This window comes from Fimicolochytrium jonesii, assembly GCF_025526975.1.
Source record: "Fimicolochytrium jonesii strain JEL569 chromosome Unknown EV422scaffold_14, whole genome shotgun sequence".
Lineage (NCBI taxonomy): Eukaryota > Fungi > Chytridiomycota > Chytridiomycetes > Spizellomycetales > Powellomycetaceae > Fimicolochytrium > Fimicolochytrium jonesii.
Genome location: NW_026515681.1, coordinates 694822 through 715820, shown reverse-complemented (window position 1 = coordinate 715820; position 20999 = coordinate 694822). Strand labels below are relative to the sequence as shown.

General features: G+C 54.6%; 4 protein-coding genes across 4 annotated transcripts; 2 read left to right on the top strand and 2 right to left on the bottom strand.

The window, feature by feature from the left end:
- Positions 1-869: 869 nt before the first annotated feature.
- On the bottom strand, positions 870-3085 carry EV422DRAFT_579027 (uncharacterized protein; the record flags this gene model as incomplete). Its single annotated transcript, XM_053073304.1, is given in 9 exon segments — positions 870-1193; positions 1253-1319; positions 1391-1483; positions 1770-2191; positions 2234-2460; positions 2499-2817; positions 2844-2976; positions 2996-3008; positions 3054-3085. The coding sequence occupies 8 exon segments, from the start codon at positions 3083-3085 to the stop codon at positions 1299-1301; spliced, it is 1260 nt and encodes a 419-aa protein (XP_052925059.1). The 3' UTR covers positions 870-1193; positions 1253-1298.
- Positions 3086-3431: 346 nt separating this feature from the next.
- EV422DRAFT_86102 (uncharacterized protein) lies at positions 3432-4248 on the top strand. Its single transcript, XM_053074459.1, has 2 exons — positions 3432-3672; positions 3765-4248. Exons 1-2 carry the CDS (start codon positions 3623-3625, stop codon positions 4192-4194), a joined length of 480 nt encoding a protein of 159 aa, XP_052925058.1. The 5' UTR covers positions 3432-3622; the 3' UTR covers positions 4195-4248.
- Positions 4249-4444: 196 nt separating this feature from the next.
- EV422DRAFT_85975 (uncharacterized protein) lies at positions 4445-6264 on the bottom strand. Its single transcript, XM_053074458.1, has 4 exons — positions 6112-6264; positions 5613-5935; positions 5084-5342; positions 4445-4916 (listed from the first exon to the last, which is right to left on the bottom strand). The coding sequence occupies exons 2-4, from the start codon at positions 5918-5920 to the stop codon at positions 4698-4700; spliced, it is 786 nt and encodes a 261-aa protein (XP_052925057.1). The 5' UTR covers positions 5921-5935; positions 6112-6264; the 3' UTR covers positions 4445-4697.
- Positions 6265-7906: 1642 nt separating this feature from the next.
- On the top strand, positions 7907-19750 carry EV422DRAFT_506989 (putative nonribosomal peptide synthetase; the record flags this gene model as incomplete). Its single annotated transcript, XM_053068613.1, has 11 exons — positions 7907-8215; positions 8294-8436; positions 8499-8557; positions 8622-14184; positions 14255-14400; positions 14470-15717; positions 15789-17245; positions 17323-17680; positions 17747-18072; positions 18152-19412; positions 19497-19750. The coding sequence occupies 11 exons, from the start codon at positions 7907-7909 to the stop codon at positions 19748-19750; spliced, it is 11124 nt and encodes a 3707-aa protein (XP_052925056.1).
- Between the last annotated feature and the right edge of the window lie 1249 nt (positions 19751-20999).

The following is a 20999-nucleotide window of genomic DNA, read 5'->3' as shown; positions in this document are numbered from 1 at the left end:
ACGACTACGTATGGGTTTACGGGTTTCCCGGGACATTAGGTCCCAAATGCGCTGCTCTGTGCGTTGCAGAGTAGCGTTCCCGAATAGCTAGCTCCCTCCGACCACCATCAACCATCCCTCCCTCCCACCGTAGCTTGACATAGCACTCGATAGCTCAAAAGAGATAAGGGGGAAAGGGAGCTACGGCTACGACTTGTTATATATACTGTCACTCGAGAAGAAAAATAGAGAAGCTTACTAAGCAACCTCCGAACGGAGTCCATTACACACACAAGGCCGAGGGTGAAGGCTGTAAGCCCGACAGTGAAGGCTGTACAAGTCCGCGATGTGGGATGTGCGTCATCAGTTTTTGCTTAGAGATAGCTTACCTCTGCAAAAAAAAACTCACACTTTGTTCTCAACTCGATCCCAGTAAATTGTGGGCCTAAAAGGTTCAAATCGGTGCACGAGTCCGTTAATCATCTCCATATTGTCCAAATAACACACGCAAGGACTACGATTTCCAGACATAGTGATTCGGTCATAGCTCAATGCTGAGGCCCCCAATTTACTGGGATCGACAATTAGTAAATCGAGTTGGTCTCGAGATTTGGCTCGAGTTGTGCGCACCTTATCGATAGCTGATCTCCAGCCCTTTTTCAAGGGGACCTACTTCTCAATATGCCAATTTACTCAACTGCTTACCGGAGACCAGGGTCTTGTTAAAGAGAGGCGGAGGAGGTCTACTCTGAAATTGAAGTCTCAAACCTGCTGAGGAGGTGGTTTGGGATCGAGGCAACCCGGCGACATCTGCTGAAATTTCCTCAGGTTTTGGATGCTGAGGTCAGCCTGATTGGTGATCTGTGCCACCACGGAGACAGTTCCCGCCGAAGATCAGGGATCTGTGCCTCCATGGAGACAGTTCCCACCAGAATCTATCCCTGGCACTGGGAAGTGCCGAGACAGCGGAATGTAGCTCAAAACGCCAGTAAAGTGAGGGGTTTTCTCAGTTTTTGCTTAGAGATAGCTTACCTCTGCAAAAAAAAACTCACACTTTGTTCTCAACTCGATCCCAGTAAATTGTGGGCCTAAAAGGTTCAAATCGGTGCACGAGTCCGTTAATCGTCTCCATATTGTCCAAATAAAACACGCAAGGACTACGATTTCCAGACATAGTGATTCGGTCATAGCCCAATGCTGAGGCCCCCAATTTACTGGGATCGACAATTAGTAAATCGAGTTGGTCTCGAGATTTGGCTCGAGTTGTGCGCACCTTATCGATAGCTGATCTCCAGCCCTTTTTTAAGGGGACCTACTTCTCAATATGCCAATTTGCTCAACTGCTTACCGGAGACCAGGGTCTTGTTAAAGAGAGGCGGAGGAGGTCTACTCTGAAATTGAAGTCTCAAACCTGCTGAGGAGGTGGTTTGGGATCGAGGCAACCCGGCGACATCTGCTGAAATTTCCTCAGGTTTTGGATGCTGAGGTCAGCCTGATTGGTGATCTGTGCCACCACGGAGACAGTTCCCGCCAAAGATCAGGGATCTGTGCCTCCATGGAGACAGTTCCCGCCAGAATCTATCCCTGGCACTGGGAAGTGCCGAGACAGCGGAATGTAGCTCAAAACGCCAGTAAAGTGAGGGTTTTTCTCAGTTTTTGCTTAGAGATAGCTTACCTCTGCAAAAAAAAACTCCCACTTTGTTCTCAACTCGATCCCAGTGAATTGTGCGCCTCAGTGAGTGTCTTTGATTCCGTCTGTGGAGCATGTTGCCAAACACTGTATAACTTACACATTTTGAAATGCTGCTTGCGTTGCTACTAGGGTATAACAGTGTTTCCGCCGAAAGCGGCGCAGACTCCTGCTTCTCTAGCCTCTGCTCCGTGTTGGCGCTAAGGGTGATCCGCGGAGCTAGCCACAAGACGCGCTTGCCGACGCCGTATCGCTTGATGAAGGCGACGACCGCTTCGGTTTTTCCGCTTCCCATGGGCCTAGTGAGAACGGAAAACTTGACCGATGGTCTCGTCCCCTTACCCTGCGGAAAGAATCGCCTGACGCCTTTTGGGTCAGTCGGTGCGGACATCGGTGGTGAGATGTCTCTAAAGTCATAGAACCCGCCGTGCACGCCTTCCGTGATCCGCTCTTCCGAAAGTTCGAATTGGTCTCGGAGGCGCAGGGTGACTTTTGTCTCCCTGATGTTCGGGAAGAACTGTACTAGGAGATGGTCAAGGAAAGAGCGCGACATGCCGTACTTACCAGAGCCGCGCCACGCTTCCTGTTGCTTCTTGAAGTACGTCACGCTCGAATCCTTTTGCTGAACCCAAGCCCAGAAGTCCTCAAAGTCGATCCCAATGTCACGACACCAGAGCATGACACGCCAGATAACGTCGTGCCGAAGAAAGCCGTCTTCCGCCCGCTTGGCGCAGGGCAAGATGGCAAGTTTGTCGAGAGGTTCTGCGGTGAGCCAATCGAAATCGGTGGGACTTTGAGGGTTTTTGTTGGTAAAGCCAGGATGCTTAACTTGGTGGCGGGGGAACCGTCCCGCCGTTTCGTGGCGAGTTCCGGGAGCATGGGAAAAGAGAGCGTCCCAATATCAACAGCATGATCGTCAAAATCGTGCATTACTAGGTGCTTTGACCATTCCGCGTCTCCCTCGATGTAAGCTTGCCTGGGTTGATTGGGTTTCGCCTGGTTAATGCACTTGAAGTTTCGGTTTTTCATGTAGACGCCGGTGTCAAATTCTAGCTCTTTGTATTGTTGGACGAAACGCACAACTGGTCCCATGGCCTCCAGGTTTTGCGCGTAAGGATGATGTGCCAGGACCCTTCTCTGCCCGATATCTGGAGTCGAGCATTTGGAAACACACCGAGAATGACCCTCTTGATTTCACTTAGCGGGGTCTCGGCTTTGTCCACATCGAAGTAGATTTTCCGCTCACGGTCAGGCACGAGAATCTCGTAAATCCCCGCCTTCCACCTCAGAATTCGCACAGCTGTTCCCTGGTGACGGCGGAATTACATTTCCACGTTGCCTTTACAGAATGTACCATATGGCTTCGTTGGACGGGTTCGCACACCTCATGTCCTTGTTTCCTTTACGAGCGGACATGCTGGAACCGAAGCAGATCTGCCGATGGTGTGGAGTAACGGCGGTGCGCAGGCTGACAAAAGCGGACTGCCATCTGACCCGGACGAACCGTTCGATTCCGGAAGCTGTTGGCCAGGGTGGTGCCGCTTCACGTTCGATCGGTATCTACATGTGAAGCATCCAGGCTGCAAGTGCACCGTGGATTGCATTGAAAATGGATCTTGATGTCCCGATTTTGAAGCAGCATGCGGGCCTCACTCCGGCGATGAAGGGTCGCCTGAATTGCGGAACGTCACATTGACATCCATCGTTGTCCGCTGGAAAACCTTTCGATGCTCACAGGCTGAAACAGGGCTTGAAAAGCCGATCTTAGCCCTGCAGTCAACGCTCACCCCGGGTCTCTCCACTGAACCGTTGCGGTGGTGGCTGGGGAAAGCGAAGGTTTATCGGAGAATCGAATACGGTTTTCAGAGTACGGGAGTTGTTGGTCTCTTGTATTAACAAACGGAGCTTCCGGTGAAGCTACGCAGTGCCACCTTAATATCCAGGTGCTTTGAGATGGAGCCCTTGACTTGGGGGTTCTCGAAAAGAAACGGGTTTTACGGAAGGTGCGGTTCGGTCGTTTACGTTCAGGGGTGACTACAAAACAACATTAGAGAGTTATTCAATACTACACACTACAAATCTTACGAGTTTTCAGATCAATCAAGTCCTCGGCGACGTTGGCGAGTACAAGCAGCAACACTCAGTGGTTGTCTTGTCTACGCTCTCGCTGTCTGCGCTGCGAGACAGCCATCCCCATAGTTCTCTCCTACCGGACAACTCCTTCAGAACCCTGCTTTGTCGCCATCCTCTTCAGTATCTCCGTCGGTCGTCTCCTCGCTCGCATCCTCCCGGAGAACTGGCTGGAACCCGGCTCTTTTTCAATCGGAGAGCACGTCCTCTGCAAGGTCATGATCGAATCCACATTCCTGCGCTTGGGACTGCCGAATCGTCGCGCGACGATACATTTTGAAAAAGCCGGATATGGCGATCGTGGCCGTTGTGGCGTTCGTAGTTGGCTTGCAGATGGTGGGAAATTGTCCACCGCGGCAGTGCCACACAGTAAGAAGGCACCCACCACAGCATAGATCCGTTATTATTCCCACATTATGCACGCTTAGTCTAATTGTAGCTGATTTTGGCTTTCCACTGCCGTAAACGTTTTGCTATCGGAAAGCGGCGAGCAGTTCGTTGGCTAGACTGACACTGGTATTCGGCAAATCGACAGCGAGTGTCTGTGTCTGTGTAGGCGGAAGTACTGCAGACACAGATTGGACACAGAAAGGCTGCAGTCGCCATTCATCTGTGCCATCACGGACGGCGCGGGGTCGAACGATTCACAATTTGGTACAGAATAATGATACATATACGCCGACGAAGTCTATGCACACATTTTTGAAAAGTCAGCCACTACATGGTTTATGGAGAGGAGAAAGAGAGAGCCAGTCTCTCGAAATTAATGTAAGATAGGGAAAGTTAGGAGGGGAAAACGGTTCACGCCGACCGAAGACGTTCTCCCGCGATCAAAGAAAAAACATGGGGAATGGTTGGTGTACCCGATATTCGGACTGGCAAGCAGAAACTTGCACGACTAAACGTAATCCTTGTTACGGTGGGGCGAAAACTCGACTTCGTTCTTGCTCGGCACGACGTTGGGGACCAGGAAGAGGATGACGGCGATCAACTCGGTGAGACAAGAGAGCGTGAAGAAGTAGATTTCGTCGGTGGCCTCGGGCTTGTTCCAGGCGAGGATTTGGTAGAGCTCGCGGGCAAACAGAAGAGCGGCGATGGCGGTGAGGACGAGCATAGACTAGTTGGATGAGTGAGAGGAAAGTCAGTCTACGCTCATGTACGAAAGGCGCGACGTTTCGTCAAAGGAGGCCACGAACAGACGCATCCGCCGAAAGACATAAAGCCAATTCCTGATGCGATCGACGTAGCGAAGTGCATGGAAACCCGTACACCGGAACTACTCACCCGGCTATGGTCGTGCCTCAAGACAAACAGGCAATTCACCAAAAGGAGCGCGACAAGAACCAAGAAGATCCACAGACTAACGTGCCTGAGTGTGTCTCCAAGAGTTTTCTTCTCGGAGCCCGGGTCCGCGAGAGCAAACAAGCAGGCACCGGTAATCCCGAGAGTGATGGCGGCGACGAGAGAAACTCGGACAATAATCAACACGCGGGGGAGCAGCCTGCCGAAGGGGCCACGCAGCAAGTCACGAACGACGAACGCCCTGCAGAAACGGAAAAACCCAGGTGAGACATTGCTACAAGTGGAATATATGGGAGAGCCTCTGTGATGCACAATCATGTCCATTTACTCCCGTCCAAAGCCCCTTCCGTTGCTATGCGCCCTTCTGTTCCGTCCTTCTCTCGGCGCTAGGATGTCCATGTTGAAAAGACGCGTATGCCGCAAGTGTGCAAAAGCCCAAGTCGAGATTTTCACACCTCATCTTTCCAGACCCCACCCCAGAAACAACATGAAAAGGCATAGCCGAACGCACCTGCGAACCAATAGGCTGTATGCAGAGTAGACCAGGCCGAAGAAGCCAATGGTGTAGATGATGTTGGCGGTCAGGACCCAGTTGAGGTCGTTCTGGAGGCTGTCGGACGCGGCAATGGCGGCACGGACGGCAAAGGCAGCCACTCTGAAAACGCAGAAGGCCACCATGAAGATGAAGACGGCCACAGGGTTCCTGCGGAGTTTCCACAAGAACACAAAGAACAGCGCGACGTAGACGACGAGGAAGACAATAGGGAGGGCCACCGAGTGGATCCCGACGGCGTCCGCAATGCTTGTTGGGCCCGGCATTGTTGAAAGGGTGCTCTGACGACAAAAACGGAACGGAGCAGCAAGTCAGCAACGGTGAACTGCAGAACGGGAGACTTTGTTTCGTAGGTTTTCCGAGGACCACACCACAGCTCGGCGATAAAGCAAAATGGGGCTCGAACAGGAACAACGGCCGAGGACGGGAGAGGGAAACCACGCCCCTATAGACTCACGTTTCTGTTACTTCTTAGAGACAGGACGTCAGTGTACGAGAAGGGAAGGGGGAGGATATCAAGATAACCTCTTTGTTTCTCGCACTAGTAGCGGTGGATAAAAACCGAAGTGAAGGCCCTTGAGCTCGCCCGTCGTACTAATATCTCGTACACCATTGCGCTCTTCATAGGTCGGCACCGTGAGACACTGAGACGTGCGAGAGCGAACCTTGATCATCACCGGTAGCAATGATATTGGGGTCCCGCGAGAATGTGCGCAAGTCATAAATTGCATTTCCATGGCACAAGCGGCATGAAGTTCTCAGCCTGTAATGGAGCCTACTATAGAGCCAACTGTATGGTGATAATTCCACCTACAGAACAATAACAACTTCTGGAGCTGTTACTGGCCAGATGATCTTTGTTGATGATGGGCGTCTTCATTACCGTTACCGGTTCGAAATGGAGAAGATCCAGCGGTTTGGAAGTTTTAAAAGAAAAGGGCCCCGACGATGGACGCCACTTTTCGACGCGTTGGGTGGGTGGCATCGTGGAACCGTGGTCCCTGCTGCAAATTGCCACCTTTAGTACTTTGAAGTTTGCACGCACAGCTTTCAAAATTCATGGTTCACACAATGGACAAAGCTCAAGCCGCGCACGAGGAGCTGCAGGGAGCGCAGCCGAACTTCGAAGTTCGAAGTTCCAAAGGCGGAGCAAAAGAGCTTGGCTCGTCTTCGCTCCGCACCGCCGAAGGAGTGCTTGGTGCTGTCACGTCAGTATACGCCCTGAGATGCTTTGGGCCGTCGGAGAATGATGTTCCCCCTTGAAATCCCTCCGTCGCTTCCAGGCCCGCTGGGCATCTTGGATGGACCGCCCCGCTCGGAATGAAGAAGCAGGAACGCAGCAGACATCGGGCCGTCTGTGCGGGTCCAACTGGCTACGGCGCCGTTGACATGACCGTTTCTCTTAGCGTGGAGGGGGATATTCTGACGACGGCGCCGTTGATTTGAGCAAAATCGGACCTTCGCCGACGATTCCCGCGCTCGCATTCGCAGAGACGAAACTTGGGTCATGCCAGGTCCCGAGAACCCTAGATGGTAATACCATCTGACTGAGGCTTATGATTGTGAGCGGGGTTCGGGGACGAGCCTCGCCGGCATCCGCAAGGCCGGAAACCTAGAATCTGTGCGGTACATACCCTGCAACATCAATAGCTCCGTCCCCGTCAGCCCTCTGCCTTCCAACACTGAGAGAACATATGCCCCGAAAACCCACACCAGCGCCCACGACTAGCGGGATGACGGCACGATAGGAGTGGCTGGTTTTGTAATGCTTCCTTCGGCGGCAAAGTCCCGTCGGCGGACACTCTCACAGTTCTACCGCATAGTCGACGGCTAAGATAGTCAGGGGCGGATGATATGGACCTTTGCAGGGACTGCGAACATCTGTATTCTAGCACCGGCCTTGCAGGCCGAGGGAGCATCGGCCACCATAAAACCAGGATGCCATCTGCCACTCCCCTCGGTTGTCCATACGGCGCCCTTGTCATCATTCCCTACCCTTCCAAGCAAAGAAACATAGAAAAGAAGGTCCCCTCAGCCTCCTGATCTTTGACTTTGCGTTCACCATCTCTCCGACGACTATTGCTTCTCTCGCATCGCTGTCATCAACTACAAATCGCCCGACACCTGTTTGCTTCCCCTCAAAGCAAACATCTGCCTCAATCAATCACGAAAAACAGACTCCGACAGTCATTAAAAAAACAGCTTCCTCAACAAATCGCATCAATACTCGATATCACACTCATCTCCGCACAATGTCCGCCAAAATCCCCGTCGCCATCGTCGGTCTAGGTTGCAAATTCCCCAAAGGCTGCAACGACAAGGAGACCTACTACGAGTTCCTTCGCAACAAGGGAGACGGCATGGTCCCGCCTCCCGCCAGCCGCTGGAACCACAAGAAGTGGTTCTCCGAGCGCAAGGATGAACCGGGCAAGTATTGCGCCCCCACCGCCGGCTTCGTGGACGATATCGACATGTTCGACCCCACTGAGTTTGGAATCAGCGTCAAGGAGGCGCAATTGCTTGATCCCTCCCTCCGGCTCTCCTTGGAAGTCGCTCATCAGGTAAGGCAAACGGGAGAAGGTGCCATATAAAATGGAGGCGAAAGGCGGTTAATCTAACCCATGTTCCAACGAAAACAGGCTCTCCACGACTCTGGCGCGGCCTACAGAGGCACCAACACCGGTGTTTACCTCGCTCAATTGTTGACCTCCACTGCTGAATTGGAAGACGATCCGTATGAAATCGACCACAACAATGGAGTTGGGAAATGCGTCGCTATTCGGTAAGTGGACGCTTGTTATGCAGTTCATCCTTGTCTGCAGAATCTCACATTTGTCGGTTTAGCGCGAACCGCATTTCCTACACTTTCAATTTGCAAGGGCCGTCCCTGGTCATTGACACTGGTATGTTCAGCTTCAATCATGTGAATCGCGATTTCCGTCTCATGCGCGCAATCTCCCGAAACAGCATGCTCTTCTTCCGGGACGGCTATGCACCTCGCCTTGCAAGCCATTCGCCTCGGTGAAATCGACCAAGCTCTCGTGGTCGGCGCCAGCACGATGGTGAACCCTGAGCACACAGTCTCCTTTTCCAAACTTGGCGTTCTTTCTGCCACCGGTTCCTCCAAATCCTTCGATGCCGCCGGTGACGGTTACGCCCGTAGCGAAGGTTATGCGGCCGTGCTCGTGAAGCGTCTCGACCATGCCATTCGCGACGGCGACAGGATCTACTCCGTCATCGCCGGAAGCGCCATCAATACCAACGGAAAGGGCAAATCGCTGACCATGCCCGAAGGCGACATGCAGGCAGAAGTCATCCGCACTGCTTACAGGCGCGCCGAGCGCGACCCCGCTGAAGCCTTCTTTGTCGAACTTCATGCCACGGGAACTGTTGTCGGCGATCCCATCGAAACCAATGGCGCCGCCAAAGTCTTCGCTCCGAATCGCGACCAATCCAAAACCCTTCGAATCGGTTCTGTTAAAGGCAACATCGGACATGCCGAGGGATGCTCCTTCCTCGCCAGTTTGATCAAAGTCACGATGATGATGCATCAGAAGGAGATCATCCCCAACTACCGCTTCAACAGCCCCAACAAGAAGATCGACCTCAAGGCCCTCAACATGCGCGTGCAGACTGAACTCGAGCCAATGACTCCCGAGCTCGCGGCTGCTGATGGAAAGTGGGTGGCTTCTGTTTCCAGTTACGGAGTCGGTGGTGCAAACGCGCATCTCGTTCTCGAGACTTTCGAATCGGCCCAGCAAATGATCGCACTCGCAGCCGAGCCTGACTCGATCCCGATGTCGGTCGCTCAACGAGCAAGCCAAGAGGAGAACGACACTTCCGGCGCCGTCAGCGAGAAGCGCGCGGCCGACCCGCATTACCTTTTCTCCATCGGCACAATGACCGCCAGCTCATTGACCCAATGGGGCAAAGACCTTGGTGAACACTTCGCATCCTGCGATGACGCCGACGTTCTCCGATCGTTGTCGCGCTCCCTCGGTCGTCAAGCCAGGGATTACCCTTACCGATCATTCGCGGTTGGCAAGCGACTTGACACCTCTCTCTCGTTCTCCAAGCCCGCCCTCAGCACCCACACGGCTAGGGCCAGCAAGAAGCTGTGTCTTGTCTTTGCCGGACAGGGACCTCAACACGTTGCGATGGGCAAGGAGCTCGCCGCAGCCTTCCCGGAATTCCTGGCCTCCGTTCGCCAGTCGGACGAGATTCTGACTTCCGTGTACGGACAAGAGTCCTTCATCGACCGCACTGGAGTTTTCGACCCCAACTCTCCGTGCAAGCTCCCCGCCAATGGTGTCTGGCCCGTTCGAGACGTCGTCTTCTCCCTCGTCTTCATGCAATGTGCATTGGTTGACCTCCTCCGGGCGAAGGGTGTCGCTACTTACGAGGTGTGCATGGGACACTCTATCGGGGAGATCGCCATGGGCTACGCTTCGGGACACTACCCGTCGAAGGAGATGGTTGTCGGGATTGCGGTAGCTCGCGCAGCGGCGATGACACACGCCGAGGGCAACGGTGCCATGGCCGCTCTCGGAACAAGCGCCCAGCAAGCCCGACTCCTCATTCGCAAGGTGCTGAAGCAGGAGAATAACGCCGAAAACGGGCATAAAGAAGACATGTGGATCGCCGGTATCAACTCTCCCAACGGAGTCACGGTTGCTGGTACCCATCACGCTATCGACGCTCTGGTTGCCCACGCCAAGAATGCTAGCGTCTTTGCTGCCAAGCTTCGCGTCACCTGTGCGTTCCACACCCCGCTCATGTCCAAGTGGGAAACTCTTTTCAAGAACAACGCTACCCCGGTCTTCGCCATGGGCAACGCTGCCGGACCCTGCTCGCGCGTCATGTCTACCGTTACCGGCGATTGGGTTGACGAGCTGAACCTTGAACTGGCTTGGCAAAACATTGAAAGCCCTGTACTCTTCGGACCGGCATTGAAGAAAGTGATCGACGAGTATGGCGAGGATATCGCATTCCTCGAGATTGCTCCTCATCCCGTCCTGAAGGCGTACATCGAGCAGTGCGGCGGCTCGTCGCCCATCAATTTGGTCCGTCGTCCTGATCGCAAGAACCCGGCTAGCAACACTGGTGAAGACTTCCAATTCCTCGAAGGCCTCGGCCAGTTGATTTCGTCCGGATACACTTCGCTGGATTTCGACAAATTGTGCGCCCTTCCATCAAAGGCACAAGAACATGTCGCCATCACCAATGTCGCCGACTTTGTGGAAGTCGCTCTGCCTCCGTACCCATACACCTCCAAGCGTTCTTGCTGGAAGGAAGACCAAAGTGCTTACTCCCGCAAGCACCAAGAAGACAGTCTTCCTCTCGGCGCACCTCACTTCCGCCTCAGTGTCAGCACCCACCCCGCCCTCGTGGGTCACACGGTTATGGACAGTGTCCTCTTCCCGGGGTCGGGATACGTCGAGGCCGTTCTGCAAAACCAGGCGATGGTAGTGAAGGACGTCATCATCGGAAAGGCCCTCGTTCTGCCTGACGCAGAGTCTCTCCCCATTCACGTCGCCTGCGCCATCGAAGGCGACAAGTTCCAGTTCAAGTCCGCCACTAACCAGGAGTTCAAGAATGGAGATGTCGTTTTTGACACCGTGCATGCCTCCGGCTGTCTGGCCTACACCAACCCCGCGTTGGACAAGCAAAACCCTCCCACCGCCGACATCCAGAAATGGCTTGGGATGTCTACCGCCAAGATGACGGGCGACCAGTTCCACGGCGCTATCCCAAAAGGCTACAATTACACCGGCTCCTTCCGGGACTTCCTGGCCGAAGTCCACCAGCTGAACGACCCAAACTCGTGGGGCGGCACATCTTACCTCGGCAAGTTTTCGATCAAGCAAGACTACCCCGACCTGTTCGACCGCGGCTATGTCCTGCACCCAGGCATTCTAGACAGCATGACTCAGATCGGTCTGGCGATGTTCATCCAATTCGAAACCCTCAGCTTCGACATGAACGGATTGTTTGTGCCTGTCAAGATTGGCTGCATCACGCGTTGGGAGGACTCCAAGTCCATTGTCGACGAGGTCATTCGCGGAAAGGACGTTTATGTCCATTTCCATTTCGACACCTGGTCTCCGGACGGGCCTTACGTCGCAAGCTACACTATTGCTCTCGAAGATGGTCGCGTCCTTCTGACCATGGAGGACTTCGAGATCGCGCGGCTACCAACCGAGAAGGCAGTTTGCGTGAGCGATGCCAACGTCAAGGAGAGGCTTACCACTTGCTGGCAGGCAAAGGAGATGATCCTTCCCGAAACCCGCATCCTGTCTCTCCACACCGACTCTCTGCATGCAACTGCTGCCGCTACGGTGAAAGAGATTATCGCACACACCGTTTTGCTCGGCCAGCGGAAGGCTCTTCGAATCGCCGACCTGTCTCCTGACGCCGCTTTGGCCAAGGCCCTCGACCCGATCTTGCTCGCCGTGGATGCCACTGAACTCTCCATAGAATACACTTGTGCGGCGGGGGATGCCGAAACGGCCGACGCAAAGAGCGAGGGAATGAAGTACGCTAATGTAGAGTCCGGCATCTTCGATCCGATCTCCGCGGAAGAGACGACTCTTCGTGCGGGATCCTATGACATCGTTCTTCACTCGCTGGATATTGTCGACCTCGGCGAACTCTGGAGAGACGAAGTTCAAGCGGTTAGCTCCCTGCTAGTTCCTGGAGGTTGTCTTCTGGCTCACGTCCCAGGTAAAGTTAGCCCTTGCTACCGCTTACTCTACAACCTCTCCAACCCATTGACATTGCTCTTTATCCCAGGTATCAAGGTCGACCTTCTCAACGACGTCTCTTCGTTCTTCAAGCGGACCGAGGACGACCGACTGGAACTCGAGAAACTTGACGACGGAAGCCATCTGCTCGTCTTCAGCCGTCCCGCGGTTCCGATCGAGTTCGCCGAAGCTTCTCCCGAAGACACGAACGGTCAGGTCACCATTTTCCACATGCACCGAGGCAATGAAGGAGAACTTGCGGAAGCTGTGAAGGTGCAAGCGCCTTCCACCGAGCTTTATATTGTCGGAAACGATGATGCCGCGGGCATTGGGGCTCTCGGCGTCGCCGCCTGCTTCGCCGCCGAACAGCCCGAATTCACTGTGCGCTCCATTCTGTTTGAGGACCAAACACTTTCTGAGCAGGACCGAAACGCCTTGATCTACAGTCTTCGCAAGAACCCCGAGCTCCTTGAACAGCACATGCGCCTCACGAAGGACGGCAAGCTCACCGTTCGCAGGCTCGTGCCCAGCGATCTAGCCGTGAAACAACCCGACGCGGAGCACATGCAACTGGTTCGATCTGCTGCCGGGAATTGGGAGTTGGCGGCTTATTTCCCTCAACCCGTCATCAGCAGCGAAGATCACGAATTCATGCAAGTAAAGGTGGATGCCGTGTCTGTCGGCTCCAACGTTGGCAGCACGGACAACGTTTTCGGATTCGTTACAAAAGACATTGTAGGAATCGCAACCTCGAGCGCTACCCGTCCCATCGCTGACGTGGTATATCCTCGCATTGCTGGCGTGGCACGCCTAGATGGCTCTTCGGCGAGTATCGAAGTCGCTGCTTTGCTACCTGCCCTGCTACCGATTTGGATCGCCTTCGTTGAACAGGGACTCATTCGCGCCACGGACTCTTTCCTCATCGCCAATGCTCACACCACCACGGGGTACCTTGCGGTTCAGCTTGCAAAGCGCCTAGCACCTTCTGGTCAAGTTTTCTGCACCGTCGACACTTTGGAACAAGCTCAACAGCTTGCCAGAGACCTTGAAGTCGAGCCCCAGTCTATTCTGCTCAACCGCGGTCCCGAAGAAGCATCCCGGAAGCTCAAAGCTTGGTTGAAAGCCAACCGTCGATCGGGCTTCGATCACGCAGTCAACACTACGGCCGACCGCGAGTTCGTTGCCAATGCTGCCTTCCTCACCCCTGCGGGCCGCTACGTTCATGTCAAGCGTTCGGCCTCCGAGGAGGTCCGCTTGCCTGCAACCGCCGCCGCCACCGTCACGGTATCCTTGGTCGATATCCTCAAATACAACCCCGAGGCCGTTGCGCAAGCTATTTCCAAACTGGTCGCCGCTCATCAGACAACACCCTTCCGATTCCCTGTCGAGGTTACGTCTTTCGAAGAGCTTCCCGCCGCTTTGACTCGAACGACCGACTTCGCTCACGACACAATCGTCGCTACCATGAACCCTCTTCCTGCTCCCCAGCGCGTGAACACGACTGTTCAGATCTTCGACCCCATCAAGACGTACCTTCTCGTCGGTGGATGCTCTGAGCTGGGTGTCCGCATGTCGCACTGGATGATCAAGCTCGGCGCTCGCAACATCTTCCTCACCAGCCGTCGTGGTGAACGCGCCCTGACCAAGGTCGACCGTTTCTATGTCCACCACTTCCGGGAGCTTGGAGTGCGCGTTGAACTTGTGGCCGCAGACGCCTTGAGCGAGGAACACATGAAGGGCTTAGTTGATGATGCCAGCGCTGTGGGACCTATCGGAGGAATCTTCATGTAAGTGTGCTTGACTTTCAAACTCCGTTACTACTACGTCATGACTTACACAATATTGTGCCCAAAAAAGGATGGCGGTGATTCTTCGGGACTCCATCTTGCCAAATCTTACCAACGAAGACTTCGAGACCGTCTGGGGATCCAAAGTCGGCGCGCTCAACGTTCTTCTGTCGGTGATGGAGCAGAAGATCAACGACATCGACTTCCTTCTACTTTGTAAGTGACCTGGGATTGCAAACGGTAGTGACTAATTTATGGTTATCAACTTAATGTTCTGCCCTGTAGTTTCAAGTATTGCGGCCGTCACCGGAAACGCCGGACAGTCTGCCTACGTGCAATCCCAATTGTATCTGGACAGGATTGCGGAGGAACTTCCCAACACGGTATCGATGGCCTTCCCCGCCATCACGGATGTTGGAGTTTTCCGTCGAATGTTGGAGCGTATGGCTGCCACCGGCAGCAAAGCTGGTGAGAAGCTGAGCAAGATGGGGATGACGACTGACCAAGTGTGCAATTTCGTCGGAGACGCTATCGCCGGGAGGAGAATCGGAAAGAAGATCAACTCCGAGCTGTCCAGCATCGCCCACTACGTACCGATGCTCGCAACGGACTACATTCCGATTACCTTCCCGACTTGCGAACCCCTCTTCTTCAGCCACTTGCTGGGCCACCGCCGGATTGCAAGCTCCGGGGACGGATCGGGTCAGCGCAGCGCGGCGGACGACACCGTCGTCGGCATGATCAGCGGCATGCTCGGATTGGAGCCTTCGCAGCTCACCGAGGAGGCTCCTCTTACCAGTTTCGGAATCGACTCTCTCGCGGCATCGAACCTGAGCAGCAAGCTAAAGATGAAATTTGGCATCGCTGTCAGTCAGATTCAGCTCCTGGGCCGAACCAGCATCGCGGACCTCAACACGATGATCGCGGCCGTTAACGTGAGCACCGCCGGCTCTGACTCCAAACAAGTCGAAGATGTTATGGAGGGCAAATACGGCGCGAAACTCGAGCCTTTGCTCAATGACAAGCTTGTGTACGGCCAAGCACACGTCACCGAGGCATCTGCGCATCAGTACCGCATCTGGGTCGCACAAGCTGAGGCCGGCAATGGCAAAAAGCTATTGGCTAATGCGGACAAGAAGCTTAGCCGCTTCGGAGCTACTCAGTGGGACACTCATGAAGGCTACTACGTCCTTGTTGCCGCCAGAGACGGCGATCTCGACGACCACGAGTACATGTTGGATGCATTTAACGAGGTTGTTCAGCGCCACGGAGCCCTACGCACGAAGTTCACCTGGGACGAGAAGAAGGGGAAGCTGATGCAAACCATCTACCCTTTCGTCGAGTTTGAACCCGAATTCATCGACCTGAGCATGCACGCCGATGCTGAGGATCGAGCCTACAAGATGTCGGTCGAAGCCAACTACGAACCCAACTTCAAGCTCGACAGCCTGCCGTTGTTGAAGGCTAGCCTTTACAAGGTTGGGAGCGGACGATGGGCAATCAATGTCATCATCCACCACATTATCATGGACGGTGAGTTTCGGCAGATGATGATTGCACACCTCCGCGCTGCATTTACTGATTCCCCTCCCTCGCTTATCCAGAGGTGTCCATGGCAATCTTCTTTAGCGAGCTGACAACGATCTACATCAACCGCACTGGGTCCGTTCTCAAGCCGTTGGACATCCACTTTTCCGACTTTAGTGACTGGCAAGCTCGCACTGCCGACGCACGTGCATTGTTGAGGGATGATCAGCTCGCATTCTGGAAGGCCGAGCTCAAGGACGCCAGGCCACTCCACCTTCCCCTCGCCAAGCGCTCGGAAGTCGCGCAGTCCAGCGTTACCCAAGTGGAATTGCTTGCCCCGCACGACGTGGTGCAGAACTTCGCCAACCTCGGCGCCCAACTCGGCCTCACCAAATTCGCAACGTTCTTCGCCGCCTACAATATCCTCCTGTACAAATACTCCTCCCAGCGGTCGTTCTGCGTAGGCACCATGGTCACCGATCGTGGCTCGCACCAGCTGACAAGCACCATCGGGTTCTTTGCCAACATCCTCCCCATCGGCGTCACCATCGACGAGAACATGTCCGTCACGGAGTACATGTCGGCCTTCCGCGACAACTTCATGGCCTGTATGGAGAACAAGGACGTGACCTATGAAGACATCGTTGGTTCCATCCGCCGCGGATCCGGGGAGCGCGGCCTATTCAAGCACTTGTTCTCGGCCGGCGGTATCGACCTCAACGCCATCCGCGACGCCCTCGCCGGGCACCACATCGACATCGAGCGCTTGGAAGGTCTGCCTAACCCCGAGGAGAAATACGAGCTCCTGCTGACGGCGATCCCGGACCGAGACGCGTTCGTGCTGCGGTTCAACCACTTTATGTTCTCCGATACCACCGCCCAGCAGTTCCTGCAGGCGTACGTATCGCTCCTCGAAGTAGCCGCCTCGAATCCGGACGTCAAGATCGTCGACATCCCTGCCATCAGCGCATCCGAGCGTGACCGTCTCATCAATGAGTGGTCGTCGGAGGGTGAGGTTGACCCCGTCGAAGGCTGTGTGCACGTCTTGTTCGAGGAACAAGTCATCCTCACCCCCGATGCCGTGGCCGTCACTTACGAAGACCAGTCCATGACTTACGCGGAACTCAACGCCCTCGCCAACCGGGCCGCTCTCTTCTTCAACCAACAAGGCGTCAAGGCCGGAAGTATCGTGGCACTCAGCATAGACCGCGGGATTTCTCAGATCGTCAGTCTTCTTGCCGTCCTCAAGTGCGGTGGTGCGTTCGTTCCTCTTGACCCGGATGACCCGCCGGCGCGTACCGAGGCCCTAATCAAGGACGTTGGCGCCAAGATCCTGCTCACCAGCACCGCCCGTGCGCGTCTCCTCGAGCGACGGATTGCGTCGCAGGCGCTTGTTGTCCGCATGGACGATGAGTTCTTCCTGAAGCGCATCTCCCGCTTGCCGGCTGAGGATCTCGAGATGGAGATTGCGGCGACGGATTTAGCGTACATCTGCTTCACGAGCGGGTCTTCGGGCAAGCCCAAGGGTGTCATGGTGGGTTTTTGTGCTTTGAGTCTGCGTGATATTGTAGGACGATTCCCATTGACTTCGAATTCTCTTCGTCCAAACAGGTGCCCCACCGCGCTCTCTCCAACCTTGTCCGTCATTCCAACGTTTACGGGTATCACGAAGGGGCGCGGGTCCTGAGTTCCTTGTCATACACCTTCGACCCATTCATGGTGGACGTCTTTGGCACCCTCGCCTGTGGAGCGACGCTGTGCATGGGACGCAAGGAGCTTGTTCTGGGCGATATTGGGACCGCTATCACGCAACTAAAGATCAATGTGCTGCATTTGACCCCCAGTATCTTGGCGACCGTCCCGGTTGCCGATTACCCGACACTCGAGACTGTGGTGGTCGCTGGAGAGAAGCTGAGCAGGGCGGTCATTGAGAAGTGGTGTAAGAGGACTAGGCTTATGAATATGTTTGGTATGTTTCTTCCTTTGGGCATGTTTTCGTAGGATCAACCCCGCTGACTCGAACCTCCCCAAATAGGTCCCACGGAAACCACCGTGGACGTCATCTGCGCCCACATCGACTCCGTCGACCTCAGCGGTGTCATCGGCCGTCCCATGGCCAACTGCCGCGCCTACATTCTGGATTCAAAGATGAACCCGGTGCCCATCGGCTGCGAAGGCGAGCTCTACATCGGCGGCATCCAAGTTGCTTCCGGATACTTTGCCGATGAGGAACGCACCGCGGAAAGCTTCATTCCTTCACCGTTCGTAAAGGGCGAGAGGTTGTACAAGACGGGGGATATTGCGAGTTACCGCCCTGATGGGAATATTGAGTATATCGGACGGAGGGATTTCCAGATTAAGGTATGTTCCATATGTGCATATCTGCTTCCGCTCCAACTTTTTGCCCCTTGTTGAGGCCTTTTCTTCCCGGTAATTCTAGCTGCGAGGTCAAAGAATCGAGCTCGGCGAGATCGAAGACACCATCCAACGCTACGAACACGTCCAACGCTGCGCTGCTGTCGCGCGTCCCATCCACGACGAACAAGCTGTCGTAGCTTTTGTCGAGTTCAAAAACACAACCACCGAAGTCGATGATGAGCTCAATGGCCTCAAAGAGCACATGTCCTCCATCCTCCCCCGCTTCCTCATCCCCTCTTTGCTACTGGCCCTCCCCCAGATGCCTTGCACATCCAGCGGGAAGATCGACCGCAAGCAACTGATGGCAATGGACCTCACCTCGCTGCTCCCCACCAACGACGCCGTCAGCGCACCCGAATCCTCCATCGAGACGGACCTTATCGACGTCTTTGCGACGCTGCTAGATATCGACCCCTCGACGCTGGGCACGCACCATGACCTCTTTAGCCACGGCCTGAACTCGCTGCTGGCCGTGCAAGCCGCGGAAGCCATCACCAAGAAATTCAACGTCCACGTGGGGCTCAACAACCTGTACATCCGCAGCAGTGTCCACGACCTTGCTGCGTTCATCATTGACCAGCTGGGCAGGGAGACGCGGCAGATCCAGGAAGCCGAGGATTCCGAACAAGATTTCTTGATCGAGTTGCTGCCTATCAAGAAAAAAGGGATTTTGCCCAGGTTGTTCATCATTCACGATGTGACGGGAATGGCGACGCCGTTTATGCGGTTGGGCGCGTTCATTCCGAACGAGATCTACGCGATCGGGGACAAGCATTTCGGACAAGCCGACGGGTTCGACAGTATCAACGAGATGGCCGACCATTACATCACGCTTATCCGCTCGGTGCAGCCCCTGGGCCCTTACGTGATCTCCGGATACAGTTTCGGCGGCAACGTGGCCATCTGCGTGGCGCGGAAACTGCAAGACGCCGGCGAAACCGTGCAGCACCTGATCCTCTTCGACTCGATCTGCATCCCGAGGAAGGAACGCATGTCCCTGAAAGCCACCGATTGGACCGCAGGCGCCATTGACCGCATCTCGGAGAACTTCCCAGATATCTCCGAGTCCTGGATGAATAGGCTCCGCACTGAGATTGGCAAGAATATCGGGAGCCTATTTGATTATGAGCCCCCTGCGCGGTATGAGGGGCTCGTGACACTGGTGGTGCCCAAAGACAGGGCCTGGTTCCGCACAGGGCGTGCGAGCGATTTTGATACGGGAATGGATGATTACAATGGATGGGGCGCTAGATGTGAAAACATTCAGTTGCGCGTTTCTGCAGGTAGGGTTTCATATCAGTTTCGGCATGGCATCATGCTCCACGTACTCATTCTTCCCCCCCCCCCCCCCCCCCCCCCCCCGGTAGGTCGCCACGATACAATGTTTGCGCCCGCACATGTGAAATCCGCCGCAACGGTCCTTAAAGAACTGCTCGCCGAAACGCCCACCGCACCTACGCCGGTTATCCCGGCACGGGAGCAACTCACAGCACGCCACCGGCATGACTCTGGTCTCGGCGGCCTCGAGTCCAGGAAGAATTCCGATTCTGAAGAGGCACCCACTACCGCCGCTGTCGCGAAAAGCGTGACGGAAGGGTTCAAGGCTCTCTTCAGTATTTAATTCTCGTATCATTTTCATCTTCATTTCTCTTGCCGCGGGGTCGGCGAGCGACATCTCAAGTTTCTTTCATCATCTGTGCTTTTGTTTCTTCATTCCTTTCTTACCATCATCGACCCTTTGCCTTTTTTCACGAGTTGTATGACGGCGTACGGTACATTGTAGAGGGTTAGCATTTCTGGGGATGGGTTGAGGGACTTTATCTCTGGTGTGTATCATCCTCTTGTACATTGTATGCTCGAATAAAACGAAAATGTGGTTTGATGAACTTTTTGTGCGAATTGGTGAGGGAAATGCATGCATATCGTTGCTCGTAGTACACCCAATGTCCAGAGGTGAGGAATGCATGAGACGCTCGAAGTAAATGGAAATTAAAACTTGCAGCCCCAGTTGGGGTTAGAGTTAGGATTCGAGTTAGTAACACCCAGCCTGAGCGGTTTGAGCGGTTGGAGGAGTGGTTTTTGACCATCCATTTCGGCTGGTTTTCCTGTCCGCAGGGAGGTGGGAAGCGCTCGCCGCAAGCCCCCGATTGACAGCATTTCACACCTCGGCGAGGTGTTCTTTTGACGGGATGTGACGCCGCGGGGAAGAGGAAGGGCGGACGCGCAAAAGAGGCTTCCACGCGTTACCTACCGACTACTCCGACACTCCTTGATAAATCCCCCCCTCTCTGCTACCCCTTCTTTTTCCCACCTACCCCTTCTTTTTCCCACCAGCAGAGAGATTGTGACTGCGCCGCTCCCATTCTTCGTTTATGGGGTGCACTCTGAACTACCTTTACCTACAACCTCGACCAGAGATTACCGTGGGAATAGGTCTAGCGAATCGCGGGGCATACGCAACCACTTAACCAAAACGTCTAGTTTCATTGACCAGTAGTGACTAAAAGGCAAGGCTCCATGACCTGAGGCGTGGACTTGCAGCCTGCGAAACATCAATGGGCTAGGCGGGTGAGCGTGAGGTTAAAGGGGAGGCGCCGGGATGGCACCGATGATCCTTTTGCCGAGGTTCGCTTTCTTTTTCGACTTTGAAGTATCAACCTTGACACTAGCGAGGAGAATACCACGGCGCAAATTCCTTCGCAATGTCGCGTCGGAGATGGTGGATTCGAAAATGGACGATGAGTGGGCAGGTCCCGGCGAGCATGAGTGCTGGGGAAGAGTGGGTCGGTAACATTCCTTACAACTCCGGGCCATGAGAAGGGAGCTGCAAAATCAACAAAGCTTCCCTACGACTTGCCAAGGAAAGAACG